The sequence below is a fragment of the Nyctereutes procyonoides genome, unplaced genomic scaffold (assembly GCF_905146905.1).
Source record: "Nyctereutes procyonoides isolate TBG_1078 unplaced genomic scaffold, NYPRO_anot_genome, whole genome shotgun sequence".
NCBI classification, from domain to species: domain Eukaryota; kingdom Metazoa; phylum Chordata; class Mammalia; order Carnivora; family Canidae; genus Nyctereutes; species Nyctereutes procyonoides.
The window spans coordinates 8,927,610-8,948,548 of NW_026575040.1; the positions used below are offsets into that span (position 1 = coordinate 8,927,610).

Sequence of the window (20,939 nt, forward strand, 5' to 3'; positions counted from 1 at the left end):
TGGGGTAAGTCCCACTTCCTTTTGTAGTTACCTTTTGTATCTGGGAAGGGCCATGACTAGTTGCCTGAGGCCATTTTTCATCTAGACTCTTTTCTTAAACATTGGATTTCCTTTCTCTTTAAAAAAGGTCACAATTATCTAAAAGCAAAGTGTTTTATCTGGAAATTCCAACAGAAAGCATCTTTGCCAATCTATCTGTTTAGGGACTTTCTATAAAGAAAAGGAACTTGAAAGTGATATATAAATGCATATTTATAACAGGCAAGTCAGATACAATGTTTGTAAAACTTAGATCCTTACTTTTACCCATATGTGTTTGTGCTTTTCTACCACCAGCTTTCATAGTATCTTTCTCACTTGGAATGCACTTTCTTACCTTCTTCAAATCTTAATTATCTTTCAGCTCGAATCCCACCTACTCTGTACAAACCTTTCTTGATTGCTCCAAACAGAAGGCGGTTAAACTGACATTACCTTTTTGATGTCTCTTTTATTGTTCTATGTTGTTGTCATTTATGTTTTTACTTGTAATTCATTTTTCAAGTCTGTCTCCCCAACTAGATTGTGAACTCCGTAAGGACAGGCCTCCACTTCTTTTGCATCTTTGCAGCCTCTCTAGCACCTACCAAAATGGCTTGTACACAATAGATACTCGATAAATACTAGTTCTTTATTTTAGAATTTCCCAGAAGTGACTAAGTGACAGATCTGGATATTCTAGAAGCTCCAAGAGTATGTCAATCACCTGGCTATCACATGACTATCATTGTGTTAGACATTAGGAAGAGGTAAAAAGTGCAAAGTCCAGTGCATTTTCTGGAGGATTTACAAACCTCACAGAAGTAATATTTATGCTTAGGAAACAGTAAAAAACAATTATGTGTGTGTGTATCAGATGAAATAGGATGATTGATGTGAAATGAACTTCCTCATGACAGAGAACAGGTCTATTCCCTCAGCCGTTAGCACAGGGCCAGAGAAACCCCCTGGAAAGTATTTGTTTAATGAACATGTTCATATGTCTTCAATCTGAAGCCTTTGGTAGGTGTTTCATGCCCCTCCTGGAACCCAGTGGATATTGCCCATCAAAGGCCCTGACTCCAGGACCTGTTAGGGTAATAGTTTCTGCTCTTTGTTTAAGGGTTGGATCCCTCCATGGTAATATGGCACAGAGCCCCTCCTCCTATCCTCATGTGGGAAGGCCAGATCTCTAACGTGGCTACCTTGTAGCTCTGTATATTCTGCATTGAGTCTCAGAAAGCCTGGAATTTACCCATTCCTAGTGTCCTGGAATCTTGAACATAAATCCACTGGCAGGAGTGGTTTTGTATTATGTTCCTACTACCTCCATTTCCCAGGGACTGGCCCTTTTCCTTTTTTTAAAAAATTGAAGTACAGAGATGCTTGAGTGGCTCAGCCAGTTAAGCATCTGCCTTCAGCTCAGGTCATGACCCTAAGGTTCTGAGATAGAGCCCCGCATTGTATTCCCTACTCAGTGGGGAGCCTGCTTCTCCCCCTCCCTCTGTTGCTCCCCCTGCTTGTGCTCTCTCGCTCTCTCAAATAAATAAATAAAATCTTTTTAAAAATTGAAGTATAGTTGACATATGATACTATATTAGTTTCCGGTGTACAACATAGTGATTTGACTTTTATATACATTCCTAAATGCTCACCATGATAAGACTACCATCTGTCATTATACAAAGTTATTATAATGTTATTGACTGTATTCCCTATTCTATACTTTACATCCCCGTGACTTATTTACTGGCTCTTTTCATTTTATTTCCAATGACTCTGTGATGTTACCCAATATTTATTTATTTATTTATTTATTTATTTATTTAGGGGGCGGGGAAAGAAAAAAAACATCTAAAATTTATTCTTCAACAAGACAGCATCAGCAGGTAAAAACTACAGGGGTTTCTCCACAGATCATACATTCATACGGGCATGATTTGCTTAAGAGTTTCCCAATATTTAAATGCTATATTTCTAAAATTTTTCCTCCATTCTACTACCTTAGAACCTCACTCTCATCTCCTTAAGACTGAACAGGATTTTTCACATTCTTATCTAGAGTTGATTCACAACTGTGGGCTTGTTCTTGGTAATTTTATCTTTCTTTTTTTGGCTCCCAATCTCCCTTGCTTCCCCATGCTCTTCATGGTAAGTTATGGGGACCAGAGAGCAAAAATGTGAGATGGATGTGGTCAACTCTGCCTCCCATGTCTATTGTAGGACATATGTGTATGTGAGGTTATGTCTCCTGAAAGTATTTGTAAGCTATTACATTCTATACAAATTTGTGATTATCATTATTCATGTATTTTTTCTGTTTATATATATAATAGTGCTTACTTTTGAATATGCAAGTACAGAAAGCCCAAAGAATAAAATGGAAATCACTCTGTACTAGTTTTCTATTGCTGCTATAATAAGTTGCCATAAATTTAGTAACTTAAAGGGTCAGAAGTCAGAAATCTCACTGGGCTAAAATCATGGGGTCAGGGGCTTTGTTCCTCCTGGAGGTCCTAGAGGAGCATTTCTTTCCTTGCCTTGTCCATCTTCTAGAGGCTCTTTGCATTCCCTGGCTCACTGTCTCTTCCTCATACAACTTGTGATTACATGAGCCACTTGTATAATCCAGGCTGATCTTCCCTTCTCAAGATCCTTAGGTAATCACATAGTCATGTTACCGCATATGGTAACATTCACAAACTTCAGGACTTAGGACATGGACATCTTTGGGGGCTACTACTCTGCCTACTACATCCTCAATCCTCCAATCCAGAAGTAATGACTTGTAACTTCTTAGCGTATTTCTTTAGGTTCTTCTTGCTCTTTATATATGTATTTTTTTCCTTTTATAAAATGGTTATCATGTTGCATATATTGTTTTCTAATCTACATTTTACCCTTCCAACTATTATTTTTAAAAAATATTTATTTATTTATTTGAGAGAGAACACAAACAGGAGGGGCAAAGGAAGAGGGAGAGAGAATCTCAAGTGACTCTGCACTGAGTGCAGAGCCTGACCTGGGCCTGATCTCACTCCTGAGATCATGACCTGAGCTGAAACCAAAAGTCAAAAGCCTAACCAATGACACCATCCAGGTGCTCCCCCACTTTCATCTATTCTATCAATAGCTTCCATTAAATATTATTCAAAAGCTTGAGTTTTGCTGTTTTCATAGAATTCAATTCTATTGCTCTATCATAGTTGGCTTAACAAATTCTCTTTTATTGGAATTTAGGCTATTTGAAAATTTTTGTTGTCCTTAATGTTCTGATGGACATATGAATACTTAAACCTTGTGATCATCTCCTTGTGATATTTTTTAAAAGTACATGATACAAAAGTAAGTACCATGAAAATATTATTGAAATACATAATATTTGAATGGGAAGTTTTCTCAGAAGTCAAATAAGCTAATATACTTACTTCATAGCTGAGAAAACTGAGGATAAGAGAAAGTGTTAAGTTTAAAGTAATGTAGTAATTTAGGAAAAGAACTAGCTTCAACTATTTGAAACTTTAGTATGACAAAGAGCATTACAAATAAAACACAAATGACAGGGTTCTGTATCCAAATACAGGAGGTGTAGGGGTGGGACACAGCTATGGCAAGTGAAGAAGACAGCAGGATTAGTTGGGAGGGTTGGTACATTGAACAAACAAATACATTGAGCAAAGAAGCAAATATATTAAGGATAAAGAAACTCAGGTTCCTTATAGTTGGAGAAAGTACTTATTTTTAAGTGTGGAAAGGGAAAGTCTAGGAAGAATCCTGAAGTGTCATATTGACATTAGAGATATTGGCAGTAATGGATAGTTTTAAAATATACACACTAATAGATACAGGGATATTTATAGATGCATTCGTTTGTGTGTATGTGTATGGTACATATATAATGCATATACTTCTGAGCTGTTCATGGACAGCAATGAACAGTAGCACTGACACTCCAGTAGCAATGACAGTACTAAGAGCCCAGATCTTAATACCATGTTCCACTAAAAGGAACCAAGGCTCTTGGGTTGATCCTAGGTCCATGGAAGGTGAACCTGGAATATCTTTGTGATTGTAAGACAGTGCTCAAAGAATAATGGAGACATGTCAAAAGGACACAATAGTCACCCTGAAGTTCTCCCAGTAGTCAAATCTGGGACAGTTTGAGCATCAAAATACAACTGAAGAAAATAGAAACTCACACATTCAAACTGGTATAAATACATATATGCATAAATACATAAATGAAAGATGGAGAAGGAAAAACTCTTGCCTGCAGTTGATTGCCAACTTCTAAATGTAGAAAGCATAATAGAAATAGAAAGTTACTACTATCAGAGTAATGGTGGACTCAGGAGAAAGTTGGCAGTGGTTGCTGAGTTTCATGGGTGGAAATCTGATGAGGTATAACATATTGGTGTACTTTTGGGACACCTTTCTATAAAATATTATTAATCAATGACAAATGAAGAAAATAATGATTTTTACAGTGGAGAAACATGGCTGGAAAAAAGAAAGAAAAGCCACAAATGATAATCTAGAAGAACATATTTGTAACTTGTATAACAACCAAAGGATAAGAGTTGCTTATGTACAAAGAGCTTCCACAAATCAACATTTTGTGTTATAGTCCAATTTAAGTGGGATAAAAGATATGATAAGTCAAGTAAGACAAAATACATAAAGACCCAACAAACATGAGGAGATGCATCATCACTAAAAATCAAAGAAATACTGAGGAAAACAAGATAACATTTCCCCCCTATTAGACTGGCAAAAATGAGATGATAATATGCCAGTGTCTTCATTTTTACCACAGTGCATGCCAACTAGAAAAGAAATTTAAGTGTTTTTCGAGGGATGCCTCAGCAGTTGAGCATCTGCTTTCAGTCCAGGGGGTGATCCTGGAGTCCCGGGATCAGGTCCCACATCAGGCTCCCTGCATGGAGCCTGCTTCTCTCTCTGCCTCCTGTCTCTGCTCTCTCTCTCTCTGTGTCTCTCATAATAAATAAAAAAAGTCTTAAAAAGAAAAAGCTTAAAAAAAAAAGTGTTTTTCGAAGTGATATAACTCACAAAATGGCTGGAGTATGCCAGCGATTTTGCAAAAAGAAATTTTCATTATATATATTACACTTATTATAAATAGGAGTTTAATATATTTATTTATACTTTTGTTATATATAATTATATCTCATTTGAATATATTTGTGTATATTTTATATTTTACTATACACACACACACACACACACACACACACAGAGCTACTCTACTTTCCTGGCCAATGTAAAAATGCTGAGCGCTTCCTTCAATATTGTCCAATTGAAAATTGTAACACAAATGACCATATACTCAAGTATTAACAGGAAAGGACAAGGAGAGGTCATAATATGATAACATCCCAGAATCATGGGTTAATATTTATCTCATCCATTAACTGATTCTTGAATTCATTCTCTAAAAGTCTTGGCACTACATCTAGTATTTGCTAGAATACCTCCTTTAATTTGCTCGTTTGTTCCTTCTTTCTTTCAACACATACTTACTAATACCTACTTTGGGCCAGAATAGTGCTGATAATTGAGTGGGGAGCAAAAGGAGACATCGTACATCTCCTCGGGGAGCTTACAGTATATAGAGGGAGGTAGCTGTAATCAGATGATCATATAAATAAGTTTAAAATTGTAACTAAGTTAACATTATGGGAAGGAGAGGTACTTGGTGGTATAAGAACTCAAAACAGGGAAACTAAACTTTGTCAGAGAGGTCAGGAATGGCTTCCCTAAGAAAGTGTGGTTCAAGCTGAAATATAATGGATAGGAAGGGGGTTAACTAGGTGAAAAAGAAGAGGCGAGAGCATTTTCGGCAGAGAGGGGCAGCACATGTAAAGGCCCTGTGGCAGGAGGTAGCATGATGAGTAAGGGGGACTGAGAAAGGCCAGTGAGGTTGGAAGAGAGAAAAAGAGGGGAGGAGTTAGGTGAGAAAAGGCCAGCAGGGCACATGGGACTAGCCAAGGTAAGTGTGGTTCCTTAATCCCTGAAGCCCAGAGGGTAGTAAGCCCAGAAACAGGACCAGCTCTATGTTTGAGGATCCCTCTCACTGCCATGCAATTTTCCCCATACCAAACTTGAATAAATAGAAACCACAAGTCCCCATAGTTCCAACCTCCTACTGCCCTAGGGATCACAGATTTAATCCTCCTTTCTCTCATAAATGTTTGGAGAGGGAAGCCTCTCCGGCTTCCTGGCACCCAGCTCTTTCACCAGAGAGCATTGTGTCTGTCTTCCCTCCACCCCAGGTAGATTTCTGGATGCCCTTCAGTTTGTCCTTTCTCTCTCAATGTGCGGGCCTGAGAAAGGAATGCCACACCCATGGAGGTCCCAGGAAGGCAAATGGAAAATGATAATTGAGCAAACTGAAAGCTGCCCAAAACATAAACTCTCACTTTGAAACCATCATCTGACTGAAATGGAGAATCATAAAACTGAGAATAATGAATATAAAATGACTAGAGTATATTTACAACGTTGGATGGCCAGAGGGTATCAGGAGAGCCAGGGCGGAGGCCATTTCACCCTGTAGACAGAGGTCTGGTCACCCAGCACTTACAGAGGTGGAACTGAATGTCTTTAAAACTGAGTCCTGTGAAGCAGTACTGAATCCAAACATTGTAATTTTGGCGGGGATGGTGAGAAGCGAAGCAAAAAAGGCTAAAGTTATCTAGACCATTCTAAGTCAGAGCCACATGTGTGCATGTGAGGAACTTCCAGAGGAAGTATTGAATAAATAAAAGCATGTTGTACAATGATGATAATATATGGTATGTTATGGTCTATAAAAAGTTTTAAAACATGCAAAATGAAGTGATCATTTATGGGTTCATCCATGCGCTGTCCAAGCGTGAAGATATGGAAAGGAAATCAGATCCCCAAATGTAAGATGGAAGTTGCTTCTAGGAGGAAGAAGGGCCACGTTAGGAGGCTTGGCAAGGAGTGTGCACGATTGGAGGTGGTATCGACATTGCTTTATTTCTGAAGCTGAGTGAGGGCACATGATGTTCATTATATTGTTATCTAGGCCTTTAATATGTCCCAATATGTTTTTTAGAAAAAAAGTTGACAACCTAAGCTGTTGGTGAACTACTGTTAAGGAATGGAAGCAAACACTCTCTTAACTCCTTTCTAGTGATTTAAGCACAAGATTTAGACAAGTTCAATCCCTGGATGGCATAAAATAGGCTCATGATAAGACAAAGGCAGAACACTAATGGGCAGAACTGAGGCCCCATTGACAGAGCTACGCGGGATGAGCTGCGGTCATTGAAGCTGTAGCAGTACCCGAACCAGAAGACCCTGGGCACAGACCCCATACATGCTGAATTTACAGTCAGCTCATCTGAGGAGCCCTGAATCTGAGTGACTCCCTGATAATCCCTGTTGTGCAGGAGCAGGCAATATGGAGTTTTTACATATTTTAGTATTTCACATGGCATCAACTTACCTGCTGTCCCATGGTGCTTGGATCAATGAATGTCACCAGGTCTACAGAAAAGTAACCAACCACATTTCTCATTTTACAAGCATTTCCGATTTTGAGGCACAAAGAGGTGAGAACTTGGGGATCCACCGAAGTCTGAGGCACGGTGGTACCAGAAGAGATGAAGGGGCCTTCTGCATGAAGCTGGTCCCCCGTTGACAGCACTCTGATTTCTCCATTGGGTTCTATCAGCATATCCACCGTCAGGTTGGTGACACTTTCTACAGGTGGGTATGCTTCCATTGTGCCTCCTGGGGTGGGGGGAAAGCATGGAATAGGTGAAAAGGCATGTTCATGTGGATCGTGTCCACTTAGCACAGGAGGAAAAAGCCCAGGCTTTGGCAGATGGACTTGGGCTCAGATCCTGCATCTGCCATGTCTTGTGAGACTTTGGGGCAAGTACTTTCAATGCTCCAAACTTCCTTTTTCATAATCTATAAAATGGGCATAATAAAACCTACCTCACCAGATTGTTGTTAATCTTAGAGATACTGTATCTATAGTATTTATCCCAGTACTTGGCATATACTAGGACTCAATGAATGCCAGTTTTCATTCACCATAAAGACACCAAAGATCATCAAGTCTATGCCTATTGATAACATAAACAATGGACCTAAGGACTATGGGCAAATCCCTCAGGGGGAATTAACTGCCCAGAGCCCGTATTTATACCTTGATGACAGGTGCTCTTTCTGTTCAACTTCATTGCTTTTTGAAGTTTCAACAAGTTAGGACTTTTATCAGGAAGAAGAGAACACACACTATTATATCAAAGGACTCCTACGCAGCAGTTGTCAAGTATTTTTTTTTAAAAATGTAGAGCGCAGGAGATGCTGTCATTCTTGAGGCAGGATCCTTCCTGATAACGAGAGCTTTATAATTTATCATACTTTACCTTTTGTTCTGAATAACAGAAATCACAGAGGTGAACCTGATGTTTAGCCATGGCAACAATAGGAGCCCTGGCTAATTTTGTGAGTTAGCTTAGTGACATCCACAAAACTTACATGGCTCCGATTTTTTTTTCTGTGAGGACTAACATAAATCTTACTGTATATCTACCTATTATATACAATTTTTTAGTATTATTTATAAAGAATAAGATACAATAACTTAAAAGAAAAACAATGAAGCATTCCCTAGACAGAATAGCCTCTGGAGCCCAAGAGTATTAAGATAAACTTGGTGCATATTTTATAAATTTGCTAGGAGGTGACCTCTGCCCATAGGCTTTGAACAGCATATATGGTTAGATCCTGAGATTTTAGCACTTCTCAGAGGCAGCCATCTGTTACTTTATGCAAAAGGCACTTTACTTAAATGTGTATAAGTTTGTTTGGAGCTGTCCCTAAGGAAAACTGAGTTTTGGAAGGAAAACTTATTTATCTGTTTAGTTAGTATGATATGTGCTTTTCTTTAAATGGGGCCTACTAGTGTCTGCTGTACCTAAATACAAGTTGTTGGGGAATTAGCAAGGTAAATGCAACAAAACAACAAAATCCACAAAACAAACACAAATACTCTCTACATCTCCCTGAGTGAATTAAATTTGTGGCTTTATCTGTCACCTATATTTTGAAAGATAGTGCCTCAATGGAAACACATTATTCTTTATACTTAGAAGATTACTTGAGGTTTTTTTTTTTTCTTTTTACTTCAAAGTAGCTTATTTGTACTGTCTTCTCAGCATTATGACCATGGCTTTTTCACTGTTAGCTTTTTCCCTTTCAAAGCAATTAATTTCTCTTTTTAAAAAATATATTGCCTCTGATAATAGTCCTGTGACAATGTAGAAACTGAATCTGTAGCACATTTTGTGGCCATAAGAGCACTTGAAAGATCAGAAGGGAAATGAAACAGGCAAGAGTGGAAGGTGGTGAGTGATGTGGCCTAAGAATCAGGAAACCTGGGGTGACAGCCTGGCTTGGTCAGTGAACATTTATGCAGGGCCTGCTGTATACACTGGGCTCAGAGCCAGGCAGAGGTTTGGAAACACATGACTTCCTAGAATGGGATTTTTGAGATGTGTTAAAATTATAGGGTCTCACTGTGTTCCCATTTACCAAATATTGGTTGTGTAGTTTTACCCTAGTGACTGCCTAGCTTTGAGCCAATTTCCCCATCTAAAAAATTGGCTTAATAAAGCTTATTCTGCTTACCATAAATAGTTACTGTATTTACAACATGGCTGGAAGAAAGGGAAAATGGGTAGAGATGAATAGGAGGTCATGGCACAGCCAAACCTTGTGGTTACACAGCTCAGGTGAGAAACTGGCTGGGAAACTCCTTTCCAAGCTACAAAGCTCCCATGACAATAACTAGATGAGAGGACAGTTTGCAAAGGACAGTCTGGAAGATTCAGAAACTCCTAAGTCCTGTACTGGATGCACCTGGAGATCTTCATGGTCTTCCCCTCCTAACTTAAAAATAATCCCTTATTCTTGACCATTTTTATTGTAGGTATCTTATTTTCTTCCATTTATGCATATGAGGTTGACTCTTTTGGTTTTACTTTTCTATCAGTGGGTGCATGTGAAAATTTGTAGAATCACAGAAGTTTAGATTTGAGAATGCGTGGGTGATCATGCATCATCTCCCTTTCTCCCTGCACCAGTGAAGAACCGCTTTATATCATGTTTGTTAGATGGCTGACCATCCAATCCCTAGCTTGAATAATCCATTAACAGGGTGTTCCCTCCCACTCCACATTGCCCACCCGGTGCATTCCAACAAGCCACATCTGTCCTTTCTGTTGCTCTCTCATACATGGAGCCAGGATGTGTTCCTTGATAAATATACCTGCTGGATCCTACCAAGACTCCTGGAACAACACATGGCTCTGCTATGTGTTCATGGGGTGATTTGGGGCAAGTTACTTTTGTACCTCCGTTTCCCATTCTGTAAAATAAGGGTGATAATGGTACCCACCTGAAAGGATTGCTAGGGGGATCAAATAAATGAACGGACATATGCCTAGAATAGTGTCTGGCACATAATACACACTCTATGGTGCTCATTATGCTATCTCTACTGTGCTGCTACCAGTGTTATGTGGTTGCTATTGCTCTTACCTGATGTCACATAAGTATGATATTATTATATGTTAATATAATAACTTTTATTATCACCTGACAGTGGAGAATAGAGAGTAAAGATATCTTCTGTGGACTGTTATACTAGCGGTCTTGTGTCATTTATGTGGGTAGGCCAGTAACAATATCTGCCCGATGTCATAACCTCCTAAGAGTGAAGGGCCTTGCATAGCCATGTGGCACTCCCACAGGGACTTCTGCAACTTGGGACAAGCATCATTCACTCCATTCATCCCCTTATCCACAGACCTCCTTGCATCCTTGGAGAATAAGGGTGAATTAGGAGGATGAAAGGACAGTGAAGGATCCTTACTTAGAAATTCTGTCTTCAGAGCTGGTGCAGCCACTCCTCAAAAAGTTGAAAATACAGCTACCCTAAGACCAGCAATTGCACTTACTAGGGATTTACCCCAATGATACAAATATACTGATCTGAAGGAGCACCGGCACCCCAATGTTTATAGCAGCAATGTCCATAATAGCCAAACTATGGAAAGGGCCCAGATGAGTGGATAAAGAAGATGTGGATGATATATATATATATATATATATATATATATATATATATATATATACCTCTCAGCCATCAAAAAGAATACGATCTTGCCATTGCCATTTGCAACAACCTGGATGAAACTAGAGGGTATTATGCTAAGCGAAATAAGTGAATCAGAGAAAGATGATTATATATGATCTCACTCATATGTGGAATTTAAGAAACAAAACAGAGGGTCATAGGGGAAGAGGAAAAAAATAAAACAAGGTGAAATCAGAGAGGGAGACAAATCATAAGAGACTCTTAATCATAGGAAACAAATGGTTGCTGAGGGTTGCTATTGAGTGATGGACATTAATGAGGGCACATGATGTAATGAGCACACTGGGTGTTATATAAGACTGATGAAGCACTGACCTCTACCTCTGAAACCAATAAGACATTATATGTTAGTTAATTGAATTTAAAGAAAAAGAAAGGAAAAAAATTCTCATGTAAACATGGCTCTATTTCTGGACATTCTTCTGTTCCACTATTTACTCCTATACTATGGAACACATCCTTTTATAATAAAAATAATTCTTATGATTATATAAAAAAAGAAATTCTGCCCTCAGAACTGGAGGTGACACCATTTCTGCTATCTCACAAAAGGGAAGGGGAAACTAACATGTACTAAAGACTTATTTTGAGGCTGTGTGGTAGAAATGTTCACATCTGTATTGCATTGAATCCTTCCAGCAACCCTGTAAAGTAGGTAAAGAGAGTTTTAGAGCCTTGTTCAAGGTCAAGGATGAGTTCCATAACCAGGTCATCCGATGCCAAAGCCCACCCATCAGGGGAAGGCTGAGGTGCAATCACAGGGCTGAATCTTGAGCTATCTCTGCCAGGCTTGGTGTGCTCAGTTCCTATTTATGTAAGAGGCTGAGAGCAAGATAAATATTTAGGCAAAGTTTTAAAGAGGAAGAAAAGTCTGCTTGTAGGAGCACTTTTGTAAACCAACACAACAGACACAAGGTATTTAAATCGGCACAAGGTTGACCCAAAACTGGAATTCAAGGTTGTGTAGACCAATCCTCAGTAGAAACTTTACAGTCTTATTTACCTTGACTGAGAAATGTTTGGAGGAATTTCCTCCACGTCGGGAACCGTTTCTCATTGACTGGCTGTGCGTGCTGTGCTAAAATGCCCGCCAGCTCCTCGGAGATCTTCACCAAAGCTGGCTCCTGCAGAAACAAATTAAATAGAACCACAAGCAATTTTACTACAGAAATGAAAACTGCTTGTGGAGTGATTAAAAACCAGGCCTCCAACAGGCAAAAAAAATGTGGTTACTGTTTACCCAGAGTCAGAAAGCCATTTTGAAATTTTTCTCTAATTTTCTAGGCATTTCAGTTTTCATATTTCAAAGTAATTTGGCCCCTAAATATTGCAGTGAGTCGTGCCTATTGTTTCTGAAGGGCAGCCTTCTGTCTGGACATCAGGAAATTCGGCTTCAGACCCAGTGCAGCTGACCAGCTGAGTGTCCTTGGGCCTCTCCACTCTGGGGCTCAGTTTCCCTTTATGTAAGATGGGGGGTTAACTACCTTGCCCCAAGATCCTTTAGAGCCGAACGTTTTTTATTCTATGACCCTAACAGGGCTGACCCTGGGGTAAATTATGGAGTTGAAAGAGTCTTTCTCTGGCACCTCCAACTCTTTAAGCTGTACCTTTCCCCCTTTTGAGGGCCCTTCAAATTCTACAGCCATAAGATCAAAGCCTGTAACTTCAGGCTAATGCTGTAAAGGTGGGATTATAGGTGGGAGCAGATTGGAAGAGTGAGGTTCGGAGAGGGGCTGGCATTCCCTACTAGTGAGAGCCTCATCTGACTAGACCTGAGACAAGACCCCTTACCATCATCAAACAACCCCAAAACACAGAGCCCCTTGTCAAAATGAAAACAGCTGGAAATCCCCTAAAGAATAAAATGCCTGACTTTTTGATATAAAAAGCCTGGGGTTGCCAGGGCCATTGTTTATTTTCTATTTGGATAGTCTTAGTTGACTCTCTAAAAATTTTCAAATAGAAGCCACCTCTTTAGATTTTATTTCTGGCAGAAGTAAGGCAGGGCATTAGATATAAAACCATTTGATGGGCAGTATTCATATTCAAAATACGGGATGCTGACAAGAAAAACTCCAGCTTTCTTTGGGTTGTGGGGGCCTTCTGGGTCTATGTGTGAGTGCTCAGTGATTTGAAAGAACTGGAAAAGAATCCATTGCTTTGGTGAGTGGGGTTGAAAGGAATCTTAGAAATAACTTGTATACTCATTTATTTCCAACTTCCCTGACATTAAAAAAGTACGGTCCTACCCACCCCTACCCCCCACCCCCAGCTCCTCAGGATATCTTTCATTCTGGCTCCAGTGCCCTCTGAAAATCTATAATAGAAGACAAATATCTGAGAGCATACTCTAGGCAGGTCCAAATAATCTGAATAATTTCTGAAATATCCAGAAAATCATTGTGCAAGGGCTGGAGGTCTCTTCAGAAGGATTGGGGAAGCTGGCTTAGGCTATGAGCCTTTGCCTGGGAAGGTGGAGGCAGGGAAATTGCTGTCAATTGCAGGGGGCCTTTTGCCTTCCATGCCCTGCACTCTGTACACCTTTGCTCTTTACTGGACATTGCCTCAGGTCCCCATAGCCCTGCATCTCAATCATAAGCATACACAATGTGCAGTTCCAACAATCTGGACCTCCTCGTTGCTCCCTCTTGGAACACTGTCCTCCAAACCCACCTTCTTTTTGTTTCATACTTGTTTCAGTTAAAAGCATTCTACTCTATCGAAGAAGACAAGTTGTCTGTGATTCATGAGGTGTTGCAAAGCTGGGATGCTGAAGCATGGCTGTTGATTCCCACCTTGCTCAGGAAAGCCCAGTGTCAAGGGAGGAAGCCTCACACACCAAGCCCTCCCTCAGGACAGGGGAGACTTCTTTTCTGTTCTACTGTGATTAAAGGGCCTTTCCTGCCCTGCTTCTGAAAAATGTTAAAACATCTGCGTAGTGATCTGCCATGTGGCTATTTACATTAAGACAGTCCAAAGAGAAAGAATTCATTTATTCATTTGCTCACACATAGATCAATAAATTACAAATAGGTGGAGTAGCAAAATCACAGAGCCAGAGAATAATGGTGGCTATCCAGGACTGGGAGTGGGGGGAATGGGGAGTTGGTGTTGCATGGGTACAGAGATCCAGTTTTGCAAGATGAAAAGAGTTAGGGAGATGGATGGTGGTGATGGCTGCCCAGCATTGTGAACATATTTGCCACTATTGGACTGTACACTTAAAAAATGTTTAAGTCATTAAATTTTTTGCTATATGTATGTATGTATCACAATAGAAGCAATTGGAGGACAAATGACAAAATGTCAGGCCTTCCTTTTAAGTAGCTGAACTAGGGAAAAGAGTGTCTATGTGTTTTAGGGAGGTAGAGATGGAGCAGAGTCACTGAAGGAATAGGTGGAAGTTTTGCTACCTAAATCTTAATACTAGATCTCCATCAACTTGAGAATCGTTGACTCTCCCCAGACAACACGTGAAGAGGGGCCTCTGTGACTTGTCCTGTGATTCCTACTGTAGCCTCACCTCTCTCCTCTCTAGCTCCCAGCCTTGCCCCAAACTCCCCTGGTTCAGTCTCCTTCTTCAGCCTCCTCTCCTCTACTTTCTCCCCTGGCTGCCTCCTCCTCATGCTAAGTTACTCCAGGTCACACCTCCCCCAGGAAGCCTTCTCTGTCATCAGTTGGGTATCCTTTCTCTGTGCTATCCAGCTCAGGGGGGCTCCCCAATGACATAGCCAGTGACTTTGAGGTCATTTGGCCCAGTGCTCTGTACAGGGAACACTCAATGTGGAATGGATCATAGCGGTAGTAAACATGGACCCAGCCCTGAACAGCTGGTTACAGAATAAGGGAAAACATGAAACCTCTCAACAAGCCTCCCTCCTTGCTGCCTAGGAACCACCTAGGGGGATGACCACTTAAGAACCACCAATTCTTCCTGGGTAGATATTATGGGATTCCCTGCTTCTGAGAGGCTTTGGGAAGATAAATGAGGTGACATTTATGAAGTGTCACCTCAGATGCAACATGCTATGTGAGGGCCAATAATTAACTTGTAGGGCTGAGGCTTGTGTGAGGCATCTGGACACTGTGCCAAGCTGCCGTCACTGCCTCTGCTTCCACAGCCAGCCATTCTGCTGATCTGCAGCATTTATGGTGTGCACAAAGCCACAGCAAGGGGGTAAATTTCCTAGAGGAAAATCTGCTGCAGGAATCTGGAGGATGAATCATGTCCCGTCATGAGAAGTACACAGCTGAAGGCACTGGTGGGGTGATGTTCACTAGAGGATGCTGGGGCACATGGAGGCAGCTTAGGGCCGTGATTAACTCTCTAAGAAAAAGATATGAGCTGGAGTAACGGGGTGGGTATTAACTATTCCATTAATTTATTTTGAAAACATCTGTTGGGAAATTGCAAAGATGGGTATACTAAGAATGGCCTTAGTACCAGTGAAAAGAGAATTGTCCCCCTGCCAAACAACCGAATCATACAAACCCTGCAGGACATGCAGCTCATATAATCAAGAAAAGGCAGCAAACCAACATTCCATATAAGAGCCCTGTTTTGTCTCCCCCATTCCCACAAACATCCCCCAACAGCATAGTTTCTGCTGAGAACTTGCATACTATCTGGGCGCCGGTGGATGAGGCCAGAGCTCAGAGCCAGGTGCAGAGGACTCTGTCAGAGCAGTGGAGAGACAGCTTAAAAGCACCCTATTCTTTTTTCTTTTCTTTTCTTTTCTTTTCTTTTTTCTTTTCTTTTCTTTCTTTTCTTTTTTTTTTTAAGGATTTTATTTATTTATTCATGAGAGACTCAGAGAGAGAGAGAGGCAGAGACATAGGCAGAGGGAGAAGCAGGCTCCCTTTGGGAGTCTGATGTGGGACATGATCCCAGGATCCCGGGATCACGCCCTGAGCCAAAGGCAGATGCTCAACCACTGATCCACCCAGGCACCCCTAAAAGCACCCTTTTCATGGGTGCAGCATGGCTCAATAGCCACGGAGGGCCATCCGATGTCTGATGCCAGTTCTCAGTTTCAGAGGGGCAGTTTCTGTTCTCTAATGATTATCACTTTGCATAGGTCAGACACGTACCAAACCTTTAAGGGCAGATGCTGGTAAAGGAATATCTGCCGTAATCCAGGCTTATTCCCTTCAAAATGAACTCAGGTATACCTAGGCGCCCACACACACCCACGAACATAACCACACCATACAAACCCCTAGGCTCATGGGGATGGTCAAAACTGTGTACATGGGGATCCCTGGGTGGCTCAGTGGTTTGGCGCCTGCCTTTGGCCCAGGGTGCAGTCCTGGAGTCCCAGGATCGAGTCCCATGTTGGGCTCCCGGCGTGGAGCCTGCTTCTCCCTCTGCTTGTGTCTCTGCCTCTCTCTCTCTCTCTCTCTCTCTCTCTCTCTCTCTCATGAATAAATAAATAAATAAATCTTAAAAAAAAAACTATACATAAAATACTTTTCCTTGTCAGAGTAGGCTCACATTCATGAGCTCATTCGGTCCCTACAGTAACACTCCAAGGTAGGCCTGCACGGTACTATGCCCCCTGCTTTACAAATGGGAGGTGGAGGCTCCTAGAATGAAGAGGCTTGTTGGCGTTGTCAGATTGTGTTACTGGGTGATTTTTAACATGGACTAAAGACAGAAAAAAATAGAGGTTGTGGGAATGAATGCTAGCTTGCTTTCTTTGCCTCCTCCTCACCGCCCAAAGTGTGTATATATAGAAGTATATGTGTGTGGGGGTATATATACAATACGTAAAATGTCTGTTATAAGCCAGCAGTGGGGATCCCTGGGTGGCGCAGCGGTTTGGCGCCTGCCTTTGGCCTGGGGCGTGATCCTGGAGACCCGGGATCGAATCCCACGTCGGGCTCCCGGTGCATGGAGCCTGCTTCTCCCTCTGCCTATGTCTCTGCCTCTCTCTCTCTCTCTCTGTGACTATCATAAATAAAAAAAAAATTAAAAAGAAAATAAGCCAGCAGTGGTGAGGGGGTGGGCATCTTCTCTATCCTACAAGCTTGTAAAGTGAGTAGTTAGAAAGGTTCACTTTGGTGAGTCACATCAAGGTGGTAGACTGCCCAGTCAGTGTTTCAGAGGTCCCACCACCCACACGGAGTAGATCATTTAGAGCTAACGACTCTGGGGGTGTGAAAAGGAAAGTATGTATCTTATAGGTGATAAATGGATGTTAGAAAAATTCATTTTACTTTTTGGAAAAAAAATCAGAATTTCAGATTCTTCTTCCATCATGATTACACTGGCTCTGTCAACACACATTAGCTGCTGGCCTTTGTGGAGCTGGTAGCTCTAGAGCAATTCCCATCCAGGAGAAACTTTGGCAACATCTTTGCCATTGCACAGGCTTGTCACACTTTCTCCAGTACACACATTTACCCCCAGAGTGCATTGACAATAGTCATGACCTTGGAAGTTTTCCAAGATACCTGCAGAGCATAGAGCACAGGGCCTCCCTCCACCAGACCAAGACATTCTAAAGAGTCTTATCTGTCAAGTATGGACCTTGCCTCTCAGCCCACTCTCTTTTTCTATCAAGAAAGTGTAAATTTGAAGGAAGAGAGATATCACTGAAGGAAATTTGTGATCTCTCAGGGGAAGCTGCTAGCATATCCAATTTAATACTGCCCTCAATGACTAAAACTACTTCAAACTCCAGAGAGTTAGGTTTCCCAGGTAAATTCTGTGTGTGTGTGTGTGTGTGTGTGTGTGTGTGTGTGTGTGTGTGTTGGGGGGAGGGTGGAAGAGGGGAAAGAATGAATACAAAAGAATGCTCTAAATATCAATCTCACCAAAATCCACTTTATTTTAGAAGCTTCTTTGCTAGATCTGCAGTGGTAGATTAAGGAAAATAATGTCTTGGCTAATCACTTCTAATCTCTCACATCATACATTGGTGGTGTTCAAAAGAGAAACCAAGGAACCTAGCTAGATTGTTCTGCTTCATAAAGATTTCTGATATCTCTAAATGCAGGAATGGAGGGTGGCATAAGGTCAGAAGGGCAGGACAATGACCTAAAAAACTAAGTAAGACTGTCAGTGTTGAGAGGGGCCATGTGAACCATCTAAGTCAAATGCTGCATGTTACAGAAGAGGGGATGGGACTCCCACACCCACACATTGAGACTGTAGGAGCTCTCTTGCTCCTACAAGAGAGCTCCTACAGGAGTCCTCTGACTCCTAAGTGAGTTTTCTTCACCAGCCTTGCTGCCTCCTTTAGAGCATAAAGTGTGGGGCACTGTGAAAGGTGTTCAGGATGTGAATTGGTTGGTGGCACAGAGATGGAGAGAAGGGAGGGATTCCAAATTTGAGGGCAAATTTAGAAAGGTTACTTTGCTGTGCATGGATGCATTTACCACTATGGTCATTTTTTTAGGTAAAATAATAGCTCTCACTTACTGAAAGCTTACCATGTGGCAGGCCTGTGCCAGAGATTTTTTATATTTATTATCCCAAAGCCACTCTTGGAGTAGATATTATCATTTCCATTTCATGTCATACAGCCATGAAATAGCAAACTGGGATTCAAATCCAGTTGATACCAGTATGCCAGAGTGCAATGGGATCTGTTTCTGTAACCACCATCAGAGGGCATAAATGGTCACTCTGGGTCAGATTAGATCATCCATATGTGATGCAAAGACTGTGCTGTCAAATTAATGAAAAAAATGGTAGAGTGGACATCTGTTATTGGCCACCCAACATCTTTGTCCCCTTGTTCAGGGTAACGATGTCCCAGACTTCCTTTCAAGAACTGCCCCTACCACATTCTTAGCTGTGTACAAGTTGATTGAGAGCAACTCACCCTCAACTCCCGTGTTCTTTCTTCCTATTGTCTTGACCAAGGACAAGCTCCAGGAGCTACTGGCAGCCATCTTACAACCCTGCAGACAGCCAGCCTTAGGGTGGAGCTGACATTAATGTGCAATGAGGAGAGATGGAGAGTCACTGCCTCCTTAGTGGTATTGAGACACTGGATTAAGCCTTGTCCAAAGTCAGACTAAATCCTTGGATTTTCAATTAGCTGAGATATCGAGCCATTTTGAATCGGATTTTCTGTTACTTGAATCTCAAACATTTTAAGCAGGTATAAATGGGTGAGCCAAACCGTGTGCCCACACCTGTGCTGGATGCTTTCAGTCAGCAAACGTTCTGATTGTCTGTGTGTTGGTTACTCTCATTCTGCAATTGGTAAGTGAAGTTTTCACTCCTTTCTCTCCATTAAGATCATTAGGAACAGTCCCTCTTTAGAGTACAAAAATATGCTGAGAAGATGAAGGAAAAATGAAAATGTCTTCAGCAAGTCATAAACTACTTCCCACACCTACTTAAAGTTTAAGGACTGCTTTAATACTCCATGTTTAATTGTTAATTGAGAATTTAAAAATCAAAAATGCCAACTTTGCCTTCGATGAGATGGAAAATTATGCTGCTGTAGAAGGTAACATAATGTAAAACAGCCAACATTACCAAGGCACACAAATGTTTTTGGTATGTAAAATTGCTTTGTAAAATATTTGCTCCATCTGCTGAAAGCGGCAAAGACAATTTTCCCTTGATAGCTAATGGCCCATTTCAGCTGTGTGGCAAGTGATTCGCTGCGGTGGCGGCTCTCATTAAACAGAATGGTGAAAATGCGGTATATAATTCCATACTTATGTAGCATTATCCACTCCCTGCTTCTCGAGGAGTCTGTCCCTCATTATGTAGGCCTCCACCTTGTACCAACATGCAGGCCTAGTAGTTGATTTGACTGGAGAAGCGTTTTGTCCAACTGAGGCACATATGTTGTGCTTCCATTCCAAAGCTCAGCACAACTGCTTCACCCCGACCAGAAACACTAGAGAGGTTCATTCCTTTTCAACTTTCCAGCACTTAAACTGCTGTTTCTTTCCCCCTCCTCACAGGGGGCTGTGGTTTTCTTTCTAGGCTCATCCTGTCGCGCTGCATGCTGGGGTTTCAATAGATCAAGATTAAGCGTTTCTTGAAATTCTTAATTGAACTTTGCACACGCACAAAAGCAGGAAATTTGTCCCCCTAGGGCCCAAACTGCCATCTTAAGAGCCCAACAAACACTGTCCTTGGTTCCTGATGTACCGTGCAGTCTTGTGATCTCTCTCTTTAAAGGAGTCGTTTACACTACACCCTGAATTACTCCAACATCTGCTAAAGGAACAATTAAAAATAAATAATCCAGGGTGGTTTAAAAAAAGAATAATATGTTCATGGTCTGGGAATGATATTAAAAAGTAGTTACAGCTGCAAGTGGCAGATTTTTAAAAAATATTTTTAACGTGGGGAAAATGGGTTTAAAGGAAATTGTATGAAATAATAGTGACATCAAGTAAATACATGAGTGTTTTAAAGATTACACAGCCTTTTGAAGCCGTAACCATGCAGTTTCAAAATCAACTGTCAGTCGAAGTGGCCATAATTCTTATTATTGGTAATACATCTCTTTCTTACCAGTTAGAGAAATATCACGGGTTGAGAAACTGCATGTGCTAAAAAAAAAAAAAAAAAAAAAAAAAAAAAAAAAAAAAAAAGCTCTTTAGCTGGAAATCGAACACAAAAGAAAACACATGTGCCCTTTGGACTTTGATTTTTTTATTCAAGTGGTAGAGGAGAGGGGTGAATTTGTGGAATGAAATGAGACATTAGAAGGAGGAT

General features: G+C 41.0%; 1 protein-coding gene and 1 long non-coding RNA gene across 10 annotated transcripts in view; one reads left to right on the forward strand and one right to left on the reverse strand.

The window, feature by feature from the left end:
* Positions 1–20,939, forward strand: part of LOC129506299 (uncharacterized) — an 86,608-nt gene that overhangs the window by 64,447 nt on the left and 1,222 nt on the right. For all 3 annotated transcript variants that reach the window (XR_008663740.1, XR_008663738.1, XR_008663739.1), the window contains one exon: positions 7,594–7,776. This is a non-coding gene — a long non-coding RNA (uncharacterized LOC129506299). The remainder of the gene's footprint in view (positions 1–7,593; positions 7,777–20,939) is intronic.
* Positions 1–20,939, reverse strand: part of IQCH (IQ motif containing H) — a 200,814-nt gene that overhangs the window by 45,583 nt on the left and 134,292 nt on the right. For all 7 annotated transcript variants that reach the window (XM_055319891.1, XM_055319894.1, XM_055319893.1 and 4 more), the window contains 2 exons: positions 12,246–12,366; positions 7,514–7,800 (listed from right to left, as the gene is read on the reverse strand). In XM_055319891.1, the coding sequence (XP_055175866.1) occupies positions 7,514–7,800; positions 12,246–12,366 (408 nt within the window). The remainder of the gene's footprint in view (positions 1–7,513; positions 7,801–12,245; positions 12,367–20,939) is intronic.